Source organism: Carassius gibelio, chromosome B5, assembly GCF_023724105.1.
Source record: "Carassius gibelio isolate Cgi1373 ecotype wild population from Czech Republic chromosome B5, carGib1.2-hapl.c, whole genome shotgun sequence".
Taxonomy (NCBI): Eukaryota; Metazoa; Chordata; class Actinopteri; order Cypriniformes; family Cyprinidae; genus Carassius; species Carassius gibelio.
Window position 1 is genome coordinate 22,989,089 of NC_068400.1, and position 12,804 is coordinate 23,001,892.

At 34.6% G+C, this 12,804-nt stretch overlaps 2 protein-coding genes across 2 annotated transcripts in view; one reads left to right on the plus strand and one right to left on the minus strand.

Annotated features, from left to right (window-relative positions):
* LOC127958262 (LHFPL tetraspan subfamily member 7 protein) overlaps window positions 1-4,746 on the plus strand; it is a 126,020-nt gene extending 121,274 nt beyond the window's left edge. The window contains exon 3 of the mRNA XM_052557068.1: window positions 2,548-4,746. Within this exon, the coding sequence (XP_052413028.1) occupies window positions 2,548-2,774 (227 nt within the window). The 3' untranslated portion in view covers window positions 2,775-4,746. The remainder of the gene's footprint in view (window positions 1-2,547) is intronic.
* Window positions 4,747-4,812: 66 nt separating this feature from the next.
* On the minus strand, window positions 4,813-11,802 carry LOC127958258 (spermatogenesis-associated protein 22-like). Its single transcript, XM_052557064.1, has 8 exons — window positions 11,616-11,802; window positions 11,234-11,311; window positions 10,809-10,949; window positions 8,975-9,113; window positions 6,749-7,091; window positions 6,376-6,481; window positions 6,195-6,292; window positions 4,813-5,490 (listed from the first exon to the last, which is right to left on the minus strand). The coding sequence occupies exons 2-8, from the start codon at window positions 11,265-11,267 to the stop codon at window positions 5,299-5,301; spliced, it is 1,053 nt and encodes a 350-aa protein (XP_052413024.1). The 5' UTR covers window positions 11,268-11,311; window positions 11,616-11,802; the 3' UTR covers window positions 4,813-5,298.
* Window positions 11,803-12,804: the final 1,002 nt, after the last annotated feature.

The following is a 12,804-nucleotide window of genomic DNA, read 5'->3' on the forward strand; positions in this document are numbered from 1 at the left end:
CACTTTTAAGTGCCTATGTTATAAGCCTATGTCATTTGTGAATCAAAGCCACATGTGAAAACAAATGAGCAAAATACCATCAAGTCCACTTTGTAACACTGCAATTTAAGAAACAGGTTGATGTGGACTTTCAAGTGTCACACAGCAGTGTGCCATTGCTGACTCACACACACACAAACACACACACACACAGGCTCAAGACTTTATCTGATCCAGACTGCAATTGGCCCTGAGCTTCACAAGCCTCTGCAGTGAAGCCCTTGTTGATCTGACCCGCTTTAATTAAACTCCATACAGTTGTGCTATCTGTGCGTGTGTTTTCATTGAAGATTGCCTTCGAAATGAAATTTTATTGAATGACTTGTTGAGTCTCATTGAAAGCCCTGTCATCTGAGTGTAAACATCCCCTGATAGCGGTTATTTCCCTCTGCCGGAGAAGCTGCGTTTGACTGCGTCTTTGTGCAGATACACTCAAAGATAGAGAAGGACATTATGATGTCATTAGCAGAGCAGCTTTGAGATGTCAGGCCTCCGCTGATAAACACAGGCCAATGTAGAGCACAGCTGGATCTGAGGCCATTAAACTGAAGGAAAACCACTGTTATCTTAGTGTGCTAGCAGAGACGAGAGGGGCTTCTGGGTCGTTTTGTGTGGAGAAGCTGAAGAGGGATAATAAATAGATTAATAAAGATGTTCAGTTCCCCTGGGTGAAAAAAGCTATTAACACCGTTGTGCAGAATTTTGGTAATACTGGGGGTTTCCTTGTGATATTTGCAGTGATTAATCTTGGATGCTGATTGGTCAAAACCATCATGCTAATATACTCTATATAGAAACCCTTTTCACCAAACCACTGCACCGCACCAGTTGAACAACATGCTGTTACCTTTTATAATATTTTAATATACACTGCCATTCAAGTTTGAGATTGGTATGATTTTGTGAAATTTTTGAAGAAAGCCTCTATAACCAAAACTGCATTTATTTGATCAAAAATACAGTAAAACCAGTAATATTGTGGAATAATATTACAGTGTAAAATAAAAAAAATTCTTTAGTCATGTATTTTAACAATCTTCGTGTGATCAGAAATCACTCTAATATGCCGATTTAGTACTCAAAAACATTTTCATCAATGTTGGAAGCGTCTTCATATTTTCATGGAAACTCTCATCATTTTTTTCAGCATTCTTTGATTAATAGAAAGTAAAAAAATTATATAATTTATTTTTGAAATGGAAATCTTTTGTAACCTTATACTGACTTTTGGTTGAATAAATGTATTAATATCTTTAAAATGGTAGTGTAAGTGTAGAATATTATTTCATAACATTTTAATGTGTTCCCTCACTATGTTTATTATGTAGTATTTAAATAGTCATTAACCTTTTAACAGTTTATAAGAGTTAGGAATTGATTTTATTGTTGATGCATATACTCTGCCAGCATAGTTATGGATCCTGATTCAACAGATATCTGACGGCAAATGATTTTAACTCAGTTGTTCTGCCATGGGCAGCCATCCACTGAGAAAATGGATCACCCAGAAAGTCTCCTAATGGCTTTCCTCAGTCACAGTACACACCCCACATTCAGGGAATGTCAGTCATCATTCCATGAATTTTGATTTCAGAAATACATGGGCTGATGGTTTTGTGTATATTTGATATTTCCATGGCAAAATTGGAAACAGTATTCTTCCATTAATAATCAGGTCAGCAGAGACACGGCTCTCTACTGCCACCCTGAGCACTGTTGTTGCTGCTACAAGTATTAGTCACTGATCAGAAGTCAGAAGATACATTTCTGAGGATATAAGAAGCAGAAGTCAAAGGTGGCTAAACTATAGAGATAAATAGAAACAACCATAAATATAATTTTTTGTGTTACCAGATGTATCAAAAGCTAAGGATAAAAACAATAATGTTTTTATGACTTTACAAAAACAGCCATTGTATAAAAAAAAAAGAAACTTTACTATAAATGTTAATATTTGAGTCTGTGAAAAGGGTTTATTATGGGCAAAAATTATAAATTTGGTTGGATTAAAAAAAAAAAAATTACATTTAAATGTATATATATTCATAAAATCTCTAATTTTTATAAAAGGTGTAACTTATCATTTTAATTTTTACTGATTGATGTATGTTAAATTGATTGATTCATTTATTTATTTTAACTTTTTCATTTTAATAATTATGTATTTGCTTAAAATAAACAAGAAAAAATTGTCTGATAATAACAAACCACTTAGCTGTTGGTCATATTAAAACCACGTCAGTTTGATGTGATTAATAAATTGTTTATATTTAACAAGATTATGCCTAATTCCCATGTGTTCAAAATTAATGTTATACCATACAAATTGTATGTATTTTATGTGTACTTCAAATGACAGTTTTGATAGAATTTTTTAAAAAGCAAATTTCAGTTTAAAGTTAACAGTAAGTCATGTTTTGTTATTGTCCCGTGTTAACATTTACACTTAGTACTCCTCTCAAATGCACCCATATTTCATTTGCTTCCTCTCTTGTCTCTCTGCTCTAGTGGTCATTATGGCATCTGGTTTGCTGGTATACCCCTTCGGTCTCAACTCCAGCCTGGTCAAGTCTTTCTGCGGAGACTCGGACATCTACTACTCCGGGGAGTGTCAGATAGGATGGGGCTACATGCTGGCTATCGTAGGTGTCATGCTCACCCTCTTCCTGCCCTTTTTCGCCAAGTACGCCCCCAAAGAGCAGCTGTCACCCACCCCACTGCCCACTCTTTTATAGAGCACTGAAGTCCACCACCTATAATATTCAACCTTCTCAACCGTCATAAATAATTATTAAATGATCAACGATTTGCGGTTGGACAGATTGCAAAATCTCAGCATCATTTGCCGTGGTTGGTAATAATGATGTCATGAAGATGATGTTGCTCTGGAGCAGAACTCAAGACCCTTCATCTCTTCTGTTCTTGTTGTTTTTTGTTTGTTAGTGTCTTCCTTAATTCGAAAAGGTCTTTTTTTTTGTCACAGTCAACCTGCCAGGTGAACCTGCTCTTTTTCCCTTCTTTCTAATTTATTTTCAATCTCTGTTTTTGATTGAAGACCTCTTAAAGACTAACTACTGAAAATATCGGACAAAGGACCATGGTGCAAATTAGTATTTTTGAAATTTTGTTTGCAAGGATCAAAACCAAAAATAGCAAATTAAATTACAATTGATTAACAATTTCCAATATATTTAACTAAGATTGGTCCGCATGCAATGAAAGGATAACAAAAACAAATGGTAGGCCCTTCATAAATGGACTTCTTCTAAAGGATCCAACAGGTTTAAAGGCATCAAGTTCATTGAGAGAAACTGAACTCAAGTCTGAAAGTTTCTAGCACCTGATATAAGTACCTATTCAAGGACCAACACTGTGGCTTCAGTAAACTGAAACATTTTTATCCTCCACACTTGTTTTAATTTACTGGCATCTGTCTGAATTTTCTTGATTTTGTTTCTCATAACTCGGCGAGGGCCATTAAGGAACTGTATTGACAGTATGGACCAGGCCGTTGCTTCAAACTGCCATGGATGGACCACAAGCATGGACTTTCCTCAGCTGTATGTGAAAGTGAAATGATCCCACAAGTAAAACCATTTGTTTTCCCGAACTGAGTGAACAGCATATGTTGTGAAGTCTCCTTTTGCGTTCTTTACTGTAACACCTTCTAGTACTGAATTATTCAGGACTGCACAAACCAGGAGCAGGACGGTTCTTAGTTAAAGTTGGGCTTAGTTAACACTGAGACACTACGTTCTGGAAAATACCAACTGCTAACCAACTTGTGCCTTTTGACCATTGCTAAGACTTAAGTACCTTTCATCAGGTAATCTTTGTAAATGCTTTCTTGTTGGATTAACATTGTGTGATTATTTCTGTATGTCACTATCTTTAATGACGATTAGTTTTAGCTGAACGTTTTTAATGTTTGCCCCAAGCTGATGGCCTGTTTTGTTTTGAAGGGGTTGCAAAAAAGAACAAAACGATGAAAGCTAAATTAGCAAGTCATTGAACAAGACAGGACGACCAAATCAGTCTTGATTTGTGGATTTCTTTGGGAAATTTGCTGTAATGATCAAATTATGCTAGTGTGCTATTGCATTGACACTTGGCACAGCAATACGTTGAAGCTAAAGCTTCCACTCGGATCTTTCCATATTGCACATGGCTCACTTTTGCTGTTCTGTTGATCCATTCGTGTGTTATGTGTTCAGACTGGCTAAAACATTGGCACTCAACTGCCCACTTTCGTAGATTTAACACCAAATTCAATTCTGAAATAGATGTGCTAACAGCGAAATACCCCCCACCCCCAAGATGTGTGTACTTGTAATTGTTAAGGGTAGCTGAGGCTCAGAGGACAGAGCACAACTTTAAACTGGCATGAGATGTCAAATATAACAGGCCCCTCTAAATGTGTTTATGCAGTAGTACACTGGCGTCCTCCGATTGCCTTTATGGTGATGGCAACTTGCATTACTGAGTTCTTGTATGTAAAGTCTGACCACTGGTAGATCTTAGATTAGTGCTGTGGGTTTCCCGCTGTGTTTTGGTTGTAAATAATTCTGTAACATGGCATCCTGATGGTTGGTTCCCTTTTGAAAGTTATATTTTGCGATGTTACCTCACCATTGTGTTTGTTTAACCTTTGACATCTTACAAAAAATTGCTGTTATGTGTTTCTTCTTTGTAATAAAGCATTTCATAAACTCAGCAAACTGATGTCTTTTGAATGAAGACACCAACAAATCTTTAAAAACAACATTTGCCAAGTTTGGGAATGGAGTACAAATAGTGTTTAATGCAACAATTAACAATATAATAATGTATAAAGAAGAACTCAAATATGCACACAAATTTGAATAAATACTAAATAAATATATTATCACAAATTTAAATAAACCATGTATGCATAGTTTAATGGGAACTAAATGTATATCCATCTAAATTATAACTCAAGATTATATATGCATATAAATTAGAACTCAAATATTTTAATAATTTAAAATTTGAGATGATATATGCATGCAAATTGGAAATATTTTAAATGCATATAAATTCAAATAAACAAAATATTATTAATGCATCTAATTTGCAAAGTGAATCAAAATCTCCAGATCACAAATTTAAAACTGTTTTACATTCACTGACCATTATAGGTCATTCTTCAACTACTTCACAACTAAACCAAAACCAACCCTAACTTCAGTATAAGTCTGTGCTAGTTTAATCTTTCTCCTGTTACTCACTCGATCCACATCACATTTCACTGAGAGCCAGCGCCACTTCCCTCATTTTTGCATCTGACACTCTCACAGCCTCCAGGGCATTCCTTTGCTCTGACAGTGAAGCAGCTCGGACTGACACACAAGTCATTGTGTCTTTTTGACTGTCGTAGTTTCCAACGCAGCGATGCACCTGACCTCTGATCAGTCTGGGCAGTGTCTGATCCTGAAGAACAAACATTCATACAATCACTTATACCTAAAGGTTTATGATGTCTCTACCACTGCCAACATCACATAACAATGTACAATATATATATATATATATATATATATATATATATATATATATATACTTTTATTACTATATTACTGCCAACTACAGTAATACTGTGGTATGATCACAAGAGGTACTTGTACTTTTTTTATATATAATATTTTGAGCTTGACAGCCAAGGTAACTATTAATTTTAATTTCATGGGATGATCTTTACTTAATATTCTAATGATTTTAGGCATAAAATAAAAATGTATATGATATATATTATTTTGACCCATAAAATGTATTTTTGGCTATTGTTCCAAATATTTCTGTGCTACTTGTGTCTGGTTTTGTGATCCATGGTCACATATGCTGATTTGATGTTAGAAGATATAGAAATAATATGAAATAAAAAAAGTGCTACTTAATATTTTTGTGGAAACTTAAATATATACAATTACTGACTACAAAGTATAATTAAAAACAGACATGATTTTTTACATTATTCAGTCTAATGTTTCCTTACCAACCCCAAACTTTTGAATGGTAGTGTGTTTAATAAATAAATAAAACAATAATTAAAAAAAAATATTACAATTGTAAAAATACACGTGTTACAGGGAAGAAGAGAATATGCACATCAAGAAAACCAATATTCTCAGACTCACATTTTCATAGTAAATGCAGTGGACCACTTCTTTACCATCCCTCATAAGAAATTTCTTTGCTCCGTGTTCTCCAACTGTAACTGCAGAGTCCAGTGTAGCTGTAAAGAGAGACAGGACTGTTAGACACAGATTTAAATCAAGGTGTGATCATGTGTTAAATCATGTGTGATAGTCTCCTCACCAAACATCTCAAACAGCATTGGTACTTTGTTCTTGTACTGGCTCCAGTGCTTCATGCCTTCAATAACAGCAGTAATAACATGCAGCGATGTCTCATGAGGGGGCTTCTATCCAGCAGGAGAGAGAGTAAATCAGAGATGTTAGCCGAATATACTGTGAGGCAGAAGATATTTGAACAAGGCAGCACACAAAAATGCTGCAGGTTTGTAGTATTGCAGTAAAGTGGAATAGACGTTTATATATATATATATATATATATATATATATATATATATATATATATATATATATATATATATATGTTAATATGTTTTTAATATGAATGTGCCCTGCCCCTTTAGAATGGGGTGCCCCTTAAATAAAGTCACACACACCTGCTGCTGAAGGGTGGTCTGGACACTTGAGGTTTCCATCTTTTCTTTTGCACACATTCCACTGGCTGAATGTCCAACAGGTCTGAAGTTCCCCTTTCCAGTGTAACTCTGAGCTCCAGGGCCCTGAGTGCTTGCTGCTGTAGGGGTACAATGCTGGGGACGGTATGGCATTCTGGGGGAATTTGTCGGCCTGTTAAATGACTGTTGATTCTGGATGCTGCTGGACTGTCTGGGCTGGCCGAGTGAAACTGAGCTGTTCCTTGGAAAACCACCATGGAGCAGGGATCCAACTGCTGGCATCGAATCCTGTCTCACTGGAGGCCTCTGTTGCCCTGTCTGTGACCTGGAGGTAAAATGGTGACAAATAAAAAATTTAATGACACAAATGTTTTTCAAGATAACAAAAAATGTGCATAATGTAGTTAAACCTTTAAACAAGCTATTTTTTTTTACTTCAAACTATACAGTATTAGTTAATCAACTTGACTATGTACCGAGGTTAGGTTACACTTTGTTCAAATATATAACAAGCATTACCTAACCATAACGAACAATGAATGGTACAGTTGTTACAGTATTTATCAATCTTTGATAAAGTTAGTTAATAAAAAACATCTGTTCATTGTTAGCTTATGTTAGCTCAAGTCATATTATATTAACCGATACAAATGTTGTATTATTGATTTTATTTTTTAATAATGTATTAGAACAGGGGTTTTCAAAGTGTGGGGCGCACTTCCCCAGGGGGGCACCAGAGCATGTCAAACGAGGCACAGGGAAAATTATGATAAATTAAAAATATAATTATTGAGTTAAATTATTATATGTATTTTTTATTATAATTAAATGTTTTTATTTAAACTATACAAAAAAAAAAAAACTAAGTCAAAAATATGAGAAACATTTTTCACCCAGAAGGCCATAGCTGTGAATTCGCTCCAATACAGGTATATGCCTATTAATACAATGGATCGGCTTCTGAGACCCCCCAACCCCCTCTCCCACCCCCGCCGATTCAAAAGCTTTCAAGGTCAGAAAAAAAAATTGTTGAAGATTTTGTCAAATTAACTGGAAAGGCCACTGAAGCTTCATATTGCGTTGCATTGCGTATTGGCAAGGCAGGCAAAGCACATACCACCTGAAAGACATTAATTCTGCCAGCAGCAAAAGACCTGTGTTCCGTGATGCTGGAGGGGCAGTGCCCTTTTAAGATCGATTCTGTTCCACTCTCTGACAACACAATAAGTCGTCACATCTCAGACATGGCACAGAATATGATGACGCAAGTCAGACACAGCCCATTTTTCGCACTCCAGATCGACGAATCCACCAAAGTGGCCAGCTGAGCTCAGCTGTTAACATATGTGTGGTACATGAAAAACAGGGAGGGCCAGTCAAAAGGGAGTCTCACTGTCTTAAGACTCTGAAAAAAACCCTATATTAGAATGTGTTGAAATTAACATGAACTTAGATTAATAAATGATTTACAAATATTTTCAGTGTTAGCTTTAGTTAACTAATGTAGATAAAGGAATAGTTCACACAAAAAAAACATTTTCTGAATATGTATATTTATCCTCATGCCAGGTTTCAATCATTGCTTCGGACAAAAACTCAAGTCCATAATTCATAATAAAGCTTCTTTCAGTGAAAAAGATCACTCCCTGTCGTCCTCTCACCTCAAAATCCAACAACATTTTGTTTAGAACCGTTTTATCCTGTTCTCACTCGTAAACACAGCTTGATCTGTTCAAATGAGACAATTTTTTTTCACTAGAGAAAGAAATATTATGGCTAAAATACTCATATTTCAGGTAGAAGCAACAGAAGTTTGAAGTTAAAAACACCTCAATGATGATCTCTTTTTTACAAATATGCAGCTTTTCACTTTGATGGACTAGAGTCATGAAGATTACATGAGGATTTTTGTGATTTGATGTTTTTACCAACTGTTTGGACTTTCATTCTGACGGCACCCATTCACTGCACCGATTCATTAGTCAGAAAGTGATGTAATGACAAACTTCTCCAAATTTTGGATGGCCTGAGGATAAGTAAATTTTCAAACTTCAATTTTGGCTGAACTATTCCTTTCTAGTGTTACCTAAGGTTACTTAAATACTATATAAGTGAATCTTAAGGCTCATGTCAGGAAAAAATAGCTTATTTACAATCTTCTACAAGAACTTTCTGGTATGTATTCATTTCTTAGCATAAGTTGAGTACCAGACATAGGCAGGTTTCTTTGGGTGAGGTAAAGGTGCATATCCTCGTCCAGCCACACCAGGTGAAGGAGCAGATCTCATGCTGGCTTGCTGTGATGAAAGGTAGGCTCCATGGTTCCACTGACCTCTCTGACCCAAAGCTAAAGAGAAACCTTGGGTTATATTTTTAAAAACATAATAACGAAAGACAAAAAAATACATTATTATAAGAAATGACAATTAGATTTGTCTGCATACTTATTGTATTTAGCCTTACAGTTCAAAATTTACCAATTTCCATACCACACCATAATGAATAATTCCAACTCACAATATATTTCCAGCTTGACATGCATACATACACTATATATATATTGATTGTTGATATCACCAGTGATGATAAAACTATCCTATAACCCAGCTCTAAACTGCACATTTGTTAATAGTTAGTTTTATTTATAATAGTTATTTCCAAATTAACATTTCTGTAAAGCTGCTTTATTAAATGTGTTTTGTAAAAAGCACTACACAAATAAATAACTTGATCTAAACTGAAAATATAACCTATGAGCTATCTACTGTGACTAATATCAAGATAATATCTTTATGTTTTGTGATGGTTGTGCATGAGTCTGAACAGTTAAACTGAGCAGCGTTTTTCAGAAAAATCTTTAAGGTCCTGAAGATTCTTCAGTTTTTTGCATGTTTGAACCCTTTCCAGCAGTGACTTTATGATTTTTAGATCCATCTTTTCACACTGAGGACATTTGAGGGATTCAAACACAACTATTTAAAAAGATTCAAACATTCACTGATGCTCCAGAAGGAAACAAGATGCTTTAAGAGCTGGGGGGTGAAAACTTTTGGAATTTGAAGATCAAGGTAAATTGTACTTAATTTGTGTACCGGGAAACAAACAAGTATCTTCTGTTGCTTACGAAGGGCAGAACTGAATGGAAAAAAATCATATTTCGACAAAATAAGACAAATTTGGACATCTTCATCGTGTTCAAAAGTTTTCACCCCCCCCCCCCCATCTCAAAATCATAAAGTCACTGCTGGAAAGGGTTCGAATATGCAAAGTTGCTGGAAAACTGAAGAATTTGCAGGACCTTAAAGACTTTTCTGAAAAACGCTGCTCAGTTTAACTGTTCAGAACAAACAAGGGACTCATGCACAACCATCACAGGATGGAAAGACAGTCGTGGATCATCAGGTGACCACACAGAGTATTAAGAACCAAGGGTTCCCAAACTTTTGAATGGGGTTATTTTAATAATTTCAGCATTTCTTTTGTCTTGTGGACTAAATGTTAATATCTTTTATGTATAATATCTTACTCAGGACAGTACTACATAAAATACAACATGCATTAAGTATGATCTCTCTTATTTTTTGAAAATTACTCATATTTTCACAGATTCTGCAAGGGGTGCCCAAACTTTCTAGCCCCACTGTATATATATATGGATGAGGAGATACCCCCTGTCTATGTAAAGCGCTTTGAGTGCCTAGAAAAGCGCTATATAAATGTAAGGAATTATTATATATATATATATATATATATATATATATATATATATATATATATATATATATATATATATATATATATATATATATATATAAAAAATGTGCCGGTGTAATCTATTTAAAATTTAACTTTTAATAATTAAAAACTGTTCATTTAGATGCTGCCACATTAAGCACAAATTAAAGTTTCCTGACAATTTCAGTGTGTTATAGTGTAACAAAATTTGTTGTGAATGAATTAGAAAAGTGAAAATCCAAAATCTGAACATCGAAAAAAAGTGCTGAAGCAGGATTTGAGTGGAAATTTCAGTGGAAATACATACGGGGAAGAGCAGAGGAGGAAGTGGAGGAGTTTTGTGTCTCATTGTAGTGGCTGGTAGTGAAGAGCTCACTCTCTGATGGATTAGACGTCAAAGGAAGCCTGCTCCTTTTCCTTTGATTAAACAGAGGCATGGAGAGACAGCCTGCAGAAAGACAAAACACTGCTTTGATTTCAGGCTCCAACAACCTGAATAAAACTTTAACTGAAGCTGAGTGTTGTATTAGCAGATAAACAGTTCAATTATTTTGACAAATAAGGCAAATTTATGAACAGGGAGGTCCCTGAAAATACTATCTATTCAATTGCAAGTAGTTAGCTATATTATTTTGATAGATGGCAGACTTTGACTAATCCAACTCTTACTTTCTGTTGTGTAGTGTATTTCCAACCAAGTGACACAAGCATATAAAAGACAGCAAATCCTACCTGCATTTGGCCTCTGGTTTTCATTCCTCCACATCCCGACAAATCACTTATCACACTGACTGTGAGTTAACAATATTACTGTGTAAAAGTAGAACAATAATTCATTGCCATTATTCATTTCCAATTATTCGTAAACTTGTAACTTATATGTAACATTTTATTAGCCGTTGAATTAGACTCTGTCCTAATGTACGTTATGTCCTTTTATGTATATTTTGTTTTCACTCTCTAAAAATCGCATCTAAAGCTAAAGTTTTTTTGAAATATTAAGTAAAAATTACTTTCTATGTAATAATTAAGCTGTTTGTTTGTTTTTTTAGGATTTGAATAAGATTTATATAATGGTAAAACGTCATTCATGTGCGAATCAAACTGTGCTTACCAGTACGAAATGTCGTCAGTGAAGCGAAAAGATGTGAATAAGAAGCGCTTATTCAGTAGTTTACGGCGTGTCTGTAGTTTTACCTTATATTATTTCTTTAACGTAAATACATTTTTGTTGTGACAAATTCGTTTTGGCGCGATTGGCGCGTGCGCTAGTGAACTGAGTCATACCCGCGAATCGGTTCTTTCGAACAGTTCATTTCAAAGAGCTAGTAATTAAAAATTGATTCAGAGGTTCTTTCCACATAACGGCCCGGTTTCATACAGACGGGGCTTAGCTTAAACCAGGACTAGACATTTAGATTAAGATATTTAAGCATCTTTTATAAAAATGCCTCAGAAAAAAAAGTTACAATTGTGCATCTTGAGACAGAACAATGGCACTGACCCATTTTAAGATATTTTAGTGCAAAATATTTTCAGTTGAGACAGCTCAAACATACATTTTAGTCTGGAACTAGCCGCCCTTAAGCCTTGTTTGTGAAACCAGGGGTTATTTGTCTCATAAATACTGTCATATCATTTGTAAAAAAAAAAAAAAAAAGTAGGCTACTCTAAAAATAAAATAAAAAAATTGTTGGTTAGACACAAAAATTAGGCCTATGCCATGAGGCAATCTTATAATTACACAAATCTCTGCGAATTTTATGATATATTTACATATTTTAGGGTTACAAGCCTGTTTTTTGGTTAGGGTTAAACAATAAATTACTTTAAAATAAATAAATGTATAATCAAAAAAAAAAAGTTAATGATTTATGAAGACCGATTGTTTTGTTTTGATCTTGATGTGACAATATAGCAAAAAGATTGTTTAAATAAAAAAATAAAAATTCATCCAATCATCATGAACCAAACAGATCAATCAAAACATTGCTGTTAGTACACTTTTTTTCTACCATCTTATTAATTATTATTTAGAGGTTAATGTATTTGAATATGTTCTCCTGTGTACATCTATTTACATTAGTATCATTTTAATAGTATGGTTAGTTTAACATTCCTTCTATTGTTTGACTGGAAACAGCTAAGTGTGTGACAGTCAGAAATTAGATTTCTCATGATAGTTTGTCACCTCAGAGAATTCATATAGCCAACACCAAATATCTGTCTCTGATCCACTGAATTATCCTCTGTTTTACATGGATAATTATGCAAATGACAAACAAATTAACATTTTGTGTTCC